Raw genomic sequence first — 14987 nt, forward strand, 5'->3', positions numbered from 1 at the left:
GTGTGTTTGGTAGGAGAAGAGTTAAGGCAGCTCACCCCGGGCTGAGAGTGACCCATTTATTGGAGCGCAGTGTGTATACAACCCTGAGCTGAGCCAAGCCTGAAGAGTGTGAGCTCCCGAGATTAGGGCAAATCTCTCAGCCTCGTTACACAGCGAAGATGGATCTCGGCAAAGAGACGTAAGCGCTGCCAGGAGAAAAGAGGGGGCTGCTGCTTTGACAAGTGACATGTTATAGATATAGGGATAATTACTCACACAAACATGTTCGCCTGTCTGTGCCTATACATCATATACATGTATTTGCATTACCAAATGACACATGACTAAGATGATTGAAGAATGCACAGCTAAATAAGATCCCCCTAAAATATACCAATTGATTTCATTTAATGGAATAGTCCATCAAAAACTAGATGCTAGAGGGTCAAACAATCTGGCAATCTCTCAAGCTATGTACACATGTCCAACGGTTCTTGGCCGATATCGGGTGAGAATCTGGCGTGTGTACAGCGCCAGTCGTCCATCGTCCGAATGACCATCCTGGCGGATCCACGGACAATGAACGACTAACGATCCTAATGTAATGTATGTACAACACCTGTTCATGCATCATTCAGTGCTAGTCGTTGGAAAGGATTGTGACAGATCCTTTCCAACAACTTTTATTGCACGTGTGTATGCACCTTTAGATCTCAAAAAGAGATCATTGATGGGAGCTCTACCACTCTACCTTGTTCTGACTTTACTGGCTGCATGTTTGTTCCAAGTCAGTAAGTATTGAGGATGCTAGGGAACAAAATACATGATGATAGGGTAATTTTACATATCTATTCATTAATGCCAGGACAGGCTGGGAGTCCTGGCTTACCTGCCTGGTCACATTTCTTTATTGTTAAGGTTTAACTGGATGACATTTAGGTAAGTACTGTGTATAATATGCAAATCTATATTTTTTAATTTAATAAAACCCAAGAACAAAAATCTAATATTTTGCAGATTACCATTTCCTAGATATGGTGGCTGTTTTAGTTTTCCTTTTTTTCACCTGGTCATATCTCCAGTAAAGGTACTTACACAAACTCACTAATTGACTCTGGAAATTATCCTTTGTGACAGTTTCTAGTGGCAGTAGAACAAATGAGTGCTGTACAGACAGCATTCTTCTATTCTTTTCTTTCCCTGTACCCTCCCCATGACAAATCAATATCTGTCATTAGCTCTCGGTTGTTTGTAATCCTACATGACAGATCACTAAACTATGTTGGGGGACAGTTTACCAGATGTTAGTTATTCACCCAATATGATCACAAATGATTTTAATGATTGACAAAAATCAAGTATGTGTGTACAAAGCTTTTTACGCTGTCTTTAAGTGATGATCATACAGGAACCTTTAGTTTCACTTCAAATATTTTCCAAATATATAGCCAGCTCCAGAACAAAAGCAAAGTTTTACTGTGATTTATAGTACAGAATTGCAATAGAATTAAGAAAACATATCAAATAAAAGAAAGAAGTGATAAACATGTTGTACAATATTTGCTTATCAACTGTAAATAAAAATGATAGATCTCCTAACAGTGGATGGAGAATAAAAGAGAATATTTTTTTAAGATCATTAAACTTTCAGGGTTAATTTTAGGGATTCTGTTGGGTGTTACTAGTTTGGGGCACTTTAACATTTTGATAAATTTAGGTAACTTTTGGATTTTTTTCTTGTTCAAATTATGGTTGAGAGAGCAAAATGGACATCCTATTGTTACAGCCAGGAAGGTTTACTTTAATCCAATTAACCTTCAAGTTCTGCAGTCACTTACCACATTTTCTGAGATAACAGTAAGGTAGATCTCCAGAGTATCCATGCTCTAACAATATATAGGATCATTGTGTACCCATCCGTACCAGAGTGCTATAGAGTGCTGGTGTGTGTATAAGAATTCAGGAGTAAGGAGGCAGACAATGCATGTCAAGTATAGTACTAAAGTATAATTAATAAAGCCATCTTCTTATAGAAATATTCAATTATTAAAAATGAACTCTAAAATTTTAGGTGTTTTAACAGCCACAGCCATTTTTATTTTGTGAAGTCAGGTGTTGGTTCCATCTGTTTCCCTATAAAAACGTCTATAGGAGCAGAGGCAAAAAAGTAGTTAGAGGTTACACATTTTCTACCCCATTACCATAGCATGGAAAAACCCACCTACACATTTTTTTTGTACTCTAAACCAGGTTATATTGTAGTTATATATATATATATATATATCCCAGCTGAGTGTTGCTGTGGATGGCAAAAATTTGTGTGCCTGAAGGTTTCAATAATGGACATACCCTTTGGGTGAGATATAAGTTAGATATGGTTCTGGCATTTCAGTGAATGCTTTGGTCACATGCAAGAGGAATAAACTTACATAGCCCCTAGCCCCATGCTAATACTGACTTTCAAAAAGTCAATATTTAAAACAGAACTTACTATTGCAGATTGGGGATCAGCCAGGAAAAGTTAAGGTAAGCTATTGTATCAGGAGATGCCTCCTTTTCAACTATTGGATTAGTTTATTTCTCATGCATACCTATGTTCCATGCATGTTATACAAAGTTTTGATTGGTTGTCTGATTAGAAGACTCGTATTTTTGGAATTGTGTTGGCACATATAAAGGAGTTGCTTGTTTTGATGAAACATCCTTTCCTAAGTCCATCTATCTATCCAACCCTTTGTCTCTGTTTGGTCTTTCTGTGCCCGTGTTTCCCATTTGACATATTCACATTTTCTGTCTAAGTAATTGAATTGTTGGCAGGCAGTGTGAGAATGTACCCGTCTCAGTAAACCTCCTGGATTTGTTTGTGTTCTTATTTAAACTGAGCTACAATCCGCAGTAAATCTGTTTTTGTGAAGGAACAACATACTGCAGCTCTTGAGATGAAAGATGTTCCATATATTGTCGATATAAGGTACAGAGATATTGGGGTGCAAAAAGAATGTGTAGGCCAGGGTGACAATAGAAGAAAGAAGAAACTAGCTAGCTGTCACAATACGAGAGTCTATTTGGCTGGAGAGAATGTTTTTGGCTGCTGGTAAAAATCATCTCCACTGTCCTTTTCTCACTTCCAGAAATTATTTGCTTTAGGTTAACATTTTTTGTTTTCAAGTTGCAGGCCAAGCTGAAGTTCAAGAGCTAAAAACTAGTCAGAGCCAAAGGCCAACCGTGGGCCAAGATGAAAGTCAGGATCCAAAAGGAGAGACTCGTAATAAGCAAGCTTGGTCAGGGGTCAGGCATCAGTCATGTACATGCCAAAGTTGGGAAACCAGAGACCGGTCATAAGCTGAGCTAAGAGTCAGAGACCGGTCATAAGCTAAGGTGAGAGTCAAAGACCGGTCATAAGCCAAGCCCAGAGTCAGGAGCCAGAGACTGGTCATAAGCAAGCCAAAGGTAAGGAACCAGAAACCAGTCATAAGATAAGGTGAGAGTCAAAGACCGGTCATAAACCAAGCCCAGAGTCAGGAGCCAGAGACTGGTCATAAGCAAGCCAAAGGTAAGGAACCAAAGACCAGTCATAAGCCAAACCGAAAATCAGGAGCCAAGATGGGTCATAAGCTAAGCCCAGAGTCAGGAGTCAGAAACCAGTCATAAGCCAAGCCAAAAGTCAGGAGCTAAGCCCAGAATCAGGAGCCAGAAACCGGTCATAAGCCAAGCCGAAAGTCAGGAGCCAGAGACCGGTCACAAGCCAAGATGAAAGTCAGAAGCCAGAGACCAGTCATAAGCCAAGCCCAGAGTCAGCAGCCAGAGATGGGTCATAAGCCAAGCTGAAAGTCAGGAGCCAAAGACCAGTCATAAGCCAAGCCGAAAGTTAGGAGCCAGAGATGGGTCATAAACTAAGCCCAGAGTCAGGAGCCAGAAACCGGTCATAAGTCAAGCCAAAAGTCATAAGCTAAGCCCAGAGTCAGGAGCCAGAAACCGGTCATAAGCCAAGCCGAAAGTCATAAGCTAAGCCCAGAGTCAGGAGCCAGAAACCGGTCATAAGCCAAGCCGAAAGTCAGGAACCAGATACCTCTCATAAGCAAGCCAAAGGTGAGGAGCCAGGGACCAGTCATAAGCCAAGCCGAAAGTCAAGAGCCAGAGGCCGGTCATAAACCAAGCGGAAAGTCAGAAGCCAGAGACTGGTCTTAAGTGGAGAGTCAGGAGACAAAGACCAATAATAAACTAAGTGGTGAGTTAGGTGCCAGACACAGGTCATAAGCTAATTGGAGAGTCAGGAGCCAGAGACCAGTCATAAGCAAGCCAAAGGTGAGGAGCCAGAGCCTAGTTATAAGCCAAGCTGAAAGTCAGGAGCCAGGGACCAGTCATAAGCTAGCCTAAAGTCGGGAGCCAGAGACCCAAATGCACCCACAACCCCCATCCTTTGAGAATAGGCATTTCTGCATATGGGGCTGTGCTCATTCCCCTATGCATGCACCCACACAAGTAGACACATGAGCATGTACTTATACACAGGGCATGCCCATGTCAGTGAGTGTGCTTATGCATACAAGGGTGTGAATTGGCCTGACAACTACCATGTATTTGTTTATATGACTGTGAGTATAATATTTCAGCCACAAAGGACAATTTATACCTCCTGACACAATGGCAGTTCTGAAGCATTTTTTGTTTTTCACATATTAAAATAAGAGCAGTAACACTCAGCATCTTCATACTGCAAATGTATCCAATATGTATAATGTATGTAACACCCACCAACTCCCCATGCATTAAATATTATGTAAATGAGAGCTAGCTCCGGGTATGAGTCAGGTCTCCAGAAATTCTTGACACCTCACTAAACACCCTCTATCTGACATTCTACAAGAGCCAATACTCAATAAAAATCCGATGTCTTAAAGATCTTTAAGTTTTGTTTGTCTGCTCCCTTCTCTTTGTCATGCAAGTTATAAAAGTGTTAAAGAAACAGTGTTTCCTTCCTATTCTGGACCCAATGACAGTGTAAAGCCAACCCCTCAAATACTATTATACCTTTTCAGTGCTCCTCCACCTCTCCTTTCTTTGTAATAGGCAACAGACCTGCGTTTTAACACCCCACACTGCACTGCAACATAAAAAAGAGTGCAGATTTATTACCAGCCCATTAAAAATGAATTGGATGTCATATTGGAATGCATGTTATCATGTGATAATGCAAAGTAAAAAAAAAGCCTAAGCACATTTAAAATCCCATTTTCCATTGGAGGGGGGGAGGGGGGTATTCTGTACAGTAGGTTGTGTGTTTGTTCCAGCCCACTAGGAACCAACAACTATGCCATGTTCACTATCACATTTCTTCCCCATTTTGAAGCTTGGTTTGAACTTCAGCAGTTCATCTTGACAATGTCTACATGACTTAGTGTATTGAGATGCTGTTATGTGATTGGTTGGTTAGAGATTTGTGTTAACAAGCACTTGGACCAGTGTAGCCAATAAACAGGGCAATAGGTTTTGTATATTTACATACCCAGTCTAGAGATTTATACGTTTCTGCCTCATGGAACAGCACTAGAAAAGAAAGGGAACCGATCTTTCTGATTCAATTTAATGTCACACCCAATGACTGGACAGTGATAGAAAAAGCAGCACACTGATGAGCTTATCCCTTTGGCATTCTACTTCTTGTTCCTTGCACTTCAGTGAACCCATTTGGCACTTTGTGTTACTTCTCCCTCCCTCTCTTCGTACAGCGGGCTGATACCAAGTCAAATGCAGGTGCTGACACAGCATATAAAACATTAAATGTATTAATGAGCAGCTGTAATAATATTATTATTATTATTATTAATAATAATAATAATAATAATAATATTAATGTGTTCTTTATCTGCCCAGAGTCCAGCTTTAATGACACATTCCTGTACATGTCACCAGTTTAATAAGTGAAAATCTGTGACTAGTTTTAATGTTTGTCATTTCAATGTATGACTGTCAGTGTGTGTATATGTCAAGGTATGTCCTCCAGCATAAGTTTATGTCACTCAGCATTTGTCAGCATGTAAATAAAAAGAAAAGTGCATAATTATTAACATATAAAAACCTTAACATAGAACTTCAATAGGAAAAAAAGTGGAACCAAACAGTTTTTTGCCCCCTTACACAAATACCTGTTGATTCTTGTCAACCTAATACAGATTCCTGTGATGGGGTGGAAACAATGCTGCTCTGTTCCTGAATTCAGAGCAGAGTTGCCACCCTCATGTAGCCTGTGCCTGATTGCACTACAGTGGGATGGACAAATGTTACAGTGGGTGTGGCTAATAGCAGTGTCATTGTTGCATCACAAGCCTGTAGCTTGTCAATCAGCATCTAGCCCCACCCAGCTCCTCCCACTGACTTCTGGGTGTGCTGCTTACCTTCCCCCGGTGATCTGCAGTGTCTGTGAAGGAGAGTATGTGAGACACAAATCAAGACAGATTTAGCTCAATAGGGGAGGTAAAGGTAATATATTGTTTAGTTCCTGTTATGCTTGTGTATAAAAGCATCTAGAATTTGCACTTGTTAGACTGTAATAAAAATGTTTAGATTTTCTTTTTCTTCTTCAAAAAAGAAATAAATAAAGAAAAAAACTATAGCCATTTTAGACAACAGATGCATAAATATTCAATGAGAATCCTGGACGGCAAGTCATCTGTGTCTTGGATGTCATTCATCTGAATCAGAAGCTGCATAACTTAACATAGAGATATACATGGCATGTCAGGTAGAAGTGGGCACAGATCAGATACCAGGGAGCTTGTAAAAAGGCAGATGGTATATGATTGGTATATGAGTAGTGATCGGTGGTCTCTGGTCCTGTTTTTAATACATACAAAAAGCCTGATTGAATCTTCAATTTAAATCTGCTAAATACATTCCATGTGCATCAAAACCAAAAGTGTTCAATGTCCTTCAGTTTATTTTCTTTCTAAAGAAACCACAGAGAAGAAAAAGCCGGTCCTTGCTTGCAGCTCTAAACAGGACCTTTGCTCTATGTGAAAGCAGTAACCTCTCTGCAGAGGTCTGACCCCACCCCTACGGAGCCAAACAGCTCTGCAATGAGAACAGCTTATGCTTGTTGCTGATTGGAAGACTGAAAAGGGGGCGTGTTGGATCTCTGCAGAGACATTTCGGCTTCTACACAGAGAAGAGGTCCTAATATGCAGCATGCTGATAGGGGATCAGCTTTTCACACCCTTTTCATACACCTGGAATGTATTCATCATAACTATAGGCAATATAAACTGTGGGTCCAACATTTTTTTGGCTTTTAAAAAGGCTAGGACACTGGCAAGATTTTTGTTGTTATTCTTGTGTCCCCACTGTAATCTCAAGCACAGGAAGTGCAGGGGAAGCGCCCCATTGGGGACACAAATGTCTGGATTAAAAAGAAATAAATCCAGCAGACTTTTTACGTTATACATTGTGAATTTATTAAGTGGATGTAATTTCAGGTTTACAGATTTTTTTTTTTCTCCCACAAAGTTTCCTTGTTTTTGCGGTATGAATATAATGCAATTGGCCAGACGTACTTTTTATTAGCCTTCCTTCCATGGTGCTGATGAAATGTTAGATCTGTTTGAAGTGGGATAGGGAACATCTGTCCTGTTGGTGCCAGGCTATTAATTAAGGTTCATTATAGCACAGGTAAAATATAAAGCTGATGGTCCAGATGCACAGAAAGTAATTATCCAATCACCTAAAACGATCCAAAGGCGCGCTGTGTCCTAGTTTTTTTTTTTTTAAATAAATGCATCCTGCTATTTTATTCATTTTTTTATTTATTTACTATAAATTTACTATCAGTTCAAAAATACAGGAATTATTAACATTTATCTATGTTGTCATTTCAATAAAATCATCACCTTCTACATATGATTTTCTTTTTACATTTTTTTATATTTATTTGTAAAAGTCTCTCTGGACATTCAGATTCCCTAAAAAATGCTGGCTCCATTACTTGGATTTGGTGTTAACAGCATCAACAGACTTACTCAAGTAACAATCTATGGTTGTGTTTTTGGACCTTTTTAACTCGGGGAACCCCTTGAAATAACTTCATTTCAGTTTCAGGGAAACCCTTTAATAATATCCAGGGATCACAGTACATTAGTGCGGTTATCAGTGGGAAGAATGCCTCTTATATTGTTGGCCAGTGGGAAGAATGCCAACCATGTAGAAAGCCAAAAAGAATAGTCCTATACCTGATGGGTACAAATTGCTCAAGGAACCCCTTGAAACACTGGGGTGCAAAAATCTGAATTTCATGAGGATAGGTCCCAGGAGCTATCTATCTTTCATGGTGTCGGCAATCCTGAAATATCAGAGAGTTGGGACTGTTTTTCTAAATGGCATATCTTGCTAATTAATTGTACAAGGTATAATAATTGGTATTTTAGTTTGACAAAGATGAAAACAGCTAATTACAGACTTAAATGTGTCACGGTCCCAGGTATAAATGTACTGCATATAATAAGTATTGTCTACATAGCCCATAGGGCATGGGATTGTGTGTGCCAGGCTGGTGAATTGTAGCTCACTGCTGCCACCTACTGGCATGCAGTATTTTTGTTTTCTCATTGAGAGGATATAGAAGAGCTAATCCTCTTTTCTTCAGTAATCATAGAGCTTCCTATTGGAGTGAGGTGCAACCATAATACAAGAAAGGAAAAACAGTCCTAAAAATACAAATGCTGTGGGCAACATAAAAGTAATATTAAAAAAAAGTGCCATATTTTCTGAAAGTAGAGCTGCCAAAAATATATTGCCAGATCTCCCTGTAAATTACAGGGCAACTCACCCTGTTAAGGAATTTAAGGGGTGTGGGTAGGTGTGCTGTTCTGTATTCCTAGCATACTGTTCTGGGCTGACACTGCTGTTTTTCTATAGATATAGTGCACAGAGTTTAGAGACAAAAAAGAGGAAAAATTATGCAGCAACCACACCCCTGGCATTATACTTTAAGTAGCCATTCCCAAGGGTATAAGTATTTACCCCCTTCTTTAGGTGTGCCAGTCACGAACCCCGATTTCTGCCATTATCCCCTGTGTACCATACTAATTTTTTAAAAGCCTACAAACTTTAGTGTGATCCTGTAAGCAGCCTCTGCTTGTCCTGTAGTGTCTGAGCTGAACATGGGCAGTGTGTTTAACCTGAAAATACAACAGCAGATCTAAAGTTAAAAAGAAAAAAAATGAATTCACTTAGAGCTGCTAGTGGTCAACCACCCCATCCCCTTAATCCCAGTTATCCCTAGAGACGTGCCTTCTCTTTCATTTTGGAGGTATGCCCTGCCCATGGGGCAAGCAGGGTTTGGGATCTCTTATAGACCAGAGTAATTTTACCATGCACACCGTGGGCCTGTTTATCTCCAGAAACTTAGGATAACAAAGCCATACATAACATGTTATATACTATTTTCCTTGTCAATTCGCGCCTTTATTTGTTAGAAGATATAGCATTGACTATTGTGACTGTTGTGCTCTTTTGATAATTGGCCACTAGGCGGCAGAATAAGTCATGGTGTTATTAGTTATGAGCAATGTATAGGGACTCCCATGGCTGTGAGTGAAAATACAGCCAATTTTACAGGGGAATAATTCATAAATACACCCCAAGTATACTTTTTTTTATTGTCTTAGGAAAAAAGTCAATTTACTGTAATTAAAAAATGTATTTTTTCAATGTTATCCCATATATAGCAGACCAGCCATGGAGAGATGATGAGTGCTGCCATTGCTGAACTGGTTGTACAGAATGATTATTTCCTGGATATAAATCTGATGTTTTGGTGCCATCCAGATACAATTACTTAACACCTGAGCTGTATACTCATTCTGGGTCAGAGAGTCAAAAGGGAATAAAAGAGCAGAACCCGAAACAGGCAATCTGGATATTATAGAACCAGGTCGCCAGTGTCATCTCTCAATGACAGGTCCACTTTAAAATGACACTAAAATTAGGTTTCTGATAAGAAGAAAAGCATGTTATTTGTAAAAACATTTTTTTTTAATTTTGCACATTTGCAATGCAAAAAGTTACACACAAAACTAGTGAAAAAAATATTAAATGGAAGGGCAAACGGGGAAAGAATAGTTATTGGGGTTTGATTAGAATTTTAAATTAATACATTTTTTTGTAAATAAATAAATATCTAAGGGTCACTTTAACAGTAACAGTTACACTATGTACAAAGTCTAAATAAATGATCCCTGTAAGTCATATCAGTGAGTGTTGAAGTCCAGATGGGGTGGTTGAGCAGGCGGCTCCCAATCATTGCCAACCACTTGGCCCTTACCCTTAATGAACCAGCATTTCAACATTTTTTAGCAGGCAGTACAAAGCCACTCACCACCTTCCCAATTGATTCCCTATGGGAAGCCAAGGGCTAGATATTACATGTGCCATCGCAGTGTACTAGTGTGAGGAAGTGGTGACCATACAGAACCCTCACCTCCCCATAGTCCTATTTTCATGTAGTTGAGGTGTATATGAAGTCTCAGGTGACACGTAAATACATTGTAGCTGAAACACACTAATACAATGCAGATATCAAAGGCTTGATATTCCTGTTTTAAGATCTACATAATTTTGTAGCACAGCACAGTCCTGTCTGGGTGGGCAGGGGACCTCCTACAGCAAAAGAACATTTACAGGTGTTGTCTCTTCCCAACCCATACCTGTACAGTGAAAGGAAAAATAGTGCACTAAAGATAATTCTGTAACTCTATGTGCTTTACCAGTTCACTACACAACTAGCTGATGCCAAGTATTGTATATTGAGGCACTTAAATTTCTTTCATTTATTTTAGCCTGTCTGCTCTGTGACTTTGTAAACAGACATAAGCTGGTTTAGCATTGCACTGTTTTTATCATCAGTCTCCTTTTCCTCTTTGGCAATACTTTGCAGCTTCCCAAATAATTCCCTGCAGCTTCCCTGTTCAGCTTTGCTGAGGAAGACGAGGTTTAGGTCAAAACGTTGGGTGTTTGCCAGACAGTTCAAGATGTCCAGCACTTCCTGCCAATGTGCACAGTGAAAATTCTCCTCCAGAACTTGCAGGATTTCTCCCAGGAGTGCAGAGCAAACCTCTGCATGGAAGATCTGGGACAGTTTGCCAGCTCCGATTCGCAGAAGAAGGTCGTATCTTCTCTTCACATCTACCCTGCGCCAATCACGAGTAAACTCGAATGCATTTTTTGGTTCTGAAGGGGACTCCTATAATTAAAAAATTGAAATAAAATTATTTTTATATATTACAGTATGCATGATTCACGAAGTCAGATTGGTTTATTAGAGCACAAGCCCTGTAGAGCAGCCAATCAGACCTGCAGCAGGATCAAATGATCCTGGGGGGCTCCCAGCAGCTGCCAAATGTTCGGTCACTGGCACTGCAATTGCTGCAAATTTGATGGTGGGTGGTAGTGAGTGGTGCTGAACTACTCACTTCTGCCCCTATTCATTCTCTATAGGGCTGCTGTGGGTAGAAGCCAGCACATACCACCCCTGCACTCCCCGTTTTTAAAGCAATACCTGATACTTTTAGGTCCGGGGAAACCTCAGACAGCATTCCTGCCTCTCACAGGAGCAGGGTGACCATTCACAGGACTTTTAGTAAGTTTTGGTTATACAGTGAACTTTACTTACTACACAATCCACATATCAATGTCCACTTAGAAGAGGCAGTCTGGACACAATGAATAGGTTCCATGGGAACACTTTCCAAAAACTAGAATCTTTTCACGGGTACAATGTGATAATCGAAGAAAAACAGCAACATTTCTGGGGGTAATCAGATGGACACATCTGGATTTAAAGAGAGGATAGAGTTTGCAATATTGTCACAGAAGAAAGAGGCGTGCAGCCGGGACAAGCAGATGCAATCAATTTCTGTTTCCGCCTCACCTGTAATACGGTACAAACTGCCTCCCTGGATGAGCCGCTCGTTGTGGCAGTTGGATTCCATGGCTGCTTCCTATCACCTCCAATCTTGTCCTTCCGCTCCAAGGGTTTCAGGTTAGATGCGAGTACAATATCTCTGCAGAAGAGAACATGGAATAAATTGTACAAAGAAAAAGTCAATACAGCAAAGACAATATACAGGAACATAATCCAAACTCACTTTACATTAAAATAAACATTTAATTGGTATGGAAAGAAAAACAAAAAGAATTATTGAAGGTATATGAGGAAAACGACACAAGAAAATTCTACAGTTGGTAAAGACAAAGGAAAAGAAATTGGAAATTCTATAGAGAAAGTAATTTCAACTAGGCTAGCCAGGAGACAGTTTATAAGGAGACATCCCTTGGTACGCCATAAAAGTGCTGGTACAGGTAGTCCCCGGGTTAAGGACATCCGACATACACACGCCTCCTAGATGTGAACGGGGCTTCCCTGCTCGCTGGTGTGCAGAATGGAGGCTTGAAGGCGGCAGTTTGCATGACTTGCAGAAAAAATCTTTTGCTAAACACAGCTGTGGCTGATCTCAGGGGAGGTGAGCGCTTTCTGCACCCTCTTGTAACTCTTTAATGACCAAGATAAACTCTGCAGTTGTTTATTTTTGCAAATCAAAGCACAGCTTGCTCCAGAAGTTATGGAATGTCTAGGCTCCATAAAGATTTTATTTTTTTGCTTTGTTTGTGATTAGCTCAGTCAGTGAGGATTTTATACAGTAACTGACACCATGCTGCCTAAAAATATGTTGAGACAAACATCTGTCCTAACTGCATTTATTAAAATAATTTACCTGTTCTTCTACATACAAATTCAACTTAAGAACAAACCTACAGTCCCTATTATGTATGTAACCCTGGGACTACCTAATAATGGCACCATTGTGTCACTTCATTCATAATAGTCCCAATAGGCTGATCTCCACTAAGATCAACCTAAATGACAAGTGTCTGTGAATGATTCACAAGCTTAACAACTGGGGGTATTAACCAGAGCAACCAATCAGTTCCTTTCTTTTCTTTGTAACCGGCACTGAGCTTTAATCTGATTGGATGCCAGGGATTTTTTAATACATAAGAGACCATGGTGTCCAACAACTGGCACACACCTGAACTCCTCATAAGATGCCACTTTTTGATGAATGGCGCGGAACTTGGCGTCATTCTCCCTCCGGTATTTCTCATCTGCAGCCACGGCATTGGCCAGCTCTTTCTCCAGCTCTCTAAAGTTAAGTATCTCTGTGCTGTTCATTGTGACAAGCTGTGAATATAAAGTTATGGAAATATAAACATCAACATCAATTTAATGACCATATAGAAAGTTTTATTACATTTATCAGATATCTGATCATATAACAGGTGAATATATCATGGGAGTGGTTCTTTATAATGGTGATGATGATCTACAATGGGTGAATGGTTGGAAAATCTCTTTCCACTGGAATTGAAGGTCAGTTTTCACTCTCTGGGCCCCTCTGCAAATCACTTTCTTATAGTAGGTGATAAAATAAGTTTATTATTCATACCTTACCCCGTCATGTAAATCGCTAGGTGTGACATCACCCCCCTCCACTAAGATTCCTGTGGAATGAAGTGCAAGCAAAATCACACACGACACTTCAGTCCCTACACTGTACACTATACAATGGGCTTCACCCACCTCTTGGATTGTAAGCTCTTCAGAGCAGGGTCCTCTCCTCCTCCTGTCTGCATCTGTCTGTCATTTGCAACCCCTATTTAATGTACAGCTCTGCGTAATATGTTGGCGCTATATAAATACAGTTTAATAATAATTGCATTAACCCATCTAAAAAAATCTTTTGAAAATGACGACATTTCTGATCAGTGTCTGATTGATATATTGATTGAAATTGCCCGCTTCTTGCAAATTCCACCCCCCCAGCTCTGATCAGCAGGGGGCGCTCCCCAATTAGAGATAAGAGTATGTGGCGCTACTAAATTAAAGTGACCCCGCACAGGCAAAGAGAGCGTTCACTTTATGATGGCCATGCACATAGTATGATGATCGTCACTTTAATCCTTGAAAAGTGATAATCTTTCACAAATCATTTGCACCATATGGAGAATCTGACCAATAAATAAATGTATTAAAATAAAATAAACCGTCCTGCTTGGTGGAAAATTTGATCAATAATTTTTTTCCTTCTAAATGATCATTTTTAATCAAAACAATGTCAGATGTGATAGAATCTAGGACCAATCATTTGCGATAATCAGGCAGTATGGTGGCTCAGTGGTTAGCACTCTGGCCTTTGCAGCGCTGGGTCCCAGGTTCAAATCTCAGCCAGGACATTATCTGCATGGAGTTTGTATGTTCCTCCTGTGTTTGCGTGAGTTTACTCCCACATTCCAAAAACATGCAATTAGGTTAATTGGCTTCCCCAAAATTGACCTTAGACTGTATAAAAGACATATGACTATGGTAGGGACATTGTATTGTGAGCCCCTTTGAAGGACAGCTATGGACTTTGTACAGCACTACATAGTATGTTGGCGCTATATAAATAATAACACTTGCCACACACCTAACAATCTGCTCTTATGTTACCTATATATAGTGCCTGATCAGATATGCAGAGATTGGATAGTATAGACAAATACTGTACAAATATTTTATAGTTGTTTGCTGTATTTATATATAGCTAAATTATAATATTATTTGCATTGTAAAAACTTGTTATAATCCCACATAACTTATATATATATATATATATATAACATAAATATAAATAATTTCAAAGCCTGCACCGCAGAAACAATAATTAATAATAAATATAAAGAGATAACTACAACTTACCTGCTTCGACCCAACTAATGCAGAGCATCAATTGCCATAGCAACCAAACTCCTTCCATTGATAACCAGACGAGCCAATCAGAAACCAGAACGTCAGGAGCCGCCTTTATCTCCTTAATAGGCGTCTAACGTAATGCCTGAAATGTATCTAGTTTATTCCGTGAATTAAAGAAAACGAAACTAAAGAAATGAAGGTTGTTGTTAAGAGCAGATTATAATTA

The 14987-nt window shown here is 39.6% G+C and overlaps 1 protein-coding gene across 1 annotated transcript; it reads right to left on the reverse strand.

Annotated features, from left to right (window-relative positions):
- Positions 1–10784: 10784 nt before the first annotated feature.
- DNAAF19 (dynein axonemal assembly factor 19) lies at positions 10785–14827 on the reverse strand. Its single transcript, XM_072414688.1, has 4 exons — positions 14768–14827; positions 13059–13210; positions 11900–12032; positions 10785–11212 (listed from the first exon to the last, which is right to left on the reverse strand). Exons 2-4 carry the CDS (start codon positions 13199–13201, stop codon positions 10805–10807), a joined length of 684 nt encoding a protein of 227 aa, XP_072270789.1. The 5' UTR covers positions 13202–13210; positions 14768–14827; the 3' UTR covers positions 10785–10804.
- Between the last annotated feature and the right edge of the window lie 160 nt (positions 14828–14987).

Source organism: Pyxicephalus adspersus, chromosome 6, assembly GCF_032062135.1.
Source record: "Pyxicephalus adspersus chromosome 6, UCB_Pads_2.0, whole genome shotgun sequence".
Lineage (NCBI taxonomy): Eukaryota > Metazoa > Chordata > Amphibia > Anura > Pyxicephalidae > Pyxicephalus > Pyxicephalus adspersus.

Coding starts and splice junctions, on each gene's coding strand:
- DNAAF19 (XM_072414688.1), bottom strand. CDS start 13,201: ATGAACAGCACAGAGATACTTAACTTTAGAGAGCTGGAGAAAGAGCTG. Junction 12,033..13,058: donor GCATCTTATGAGGAGTTCAG/GTGTGTGCCAGT, acceptor TCTCTTCTGCAG/AGATATTGTACTCGCATCTA. Junction 11,213..11,899: donor CAGTTTGTACCGTATTACAG/GTGAGGCGGAAA, acceptor TTTTAATTATAG/GAGTCCCCTTCAGAACCAAA.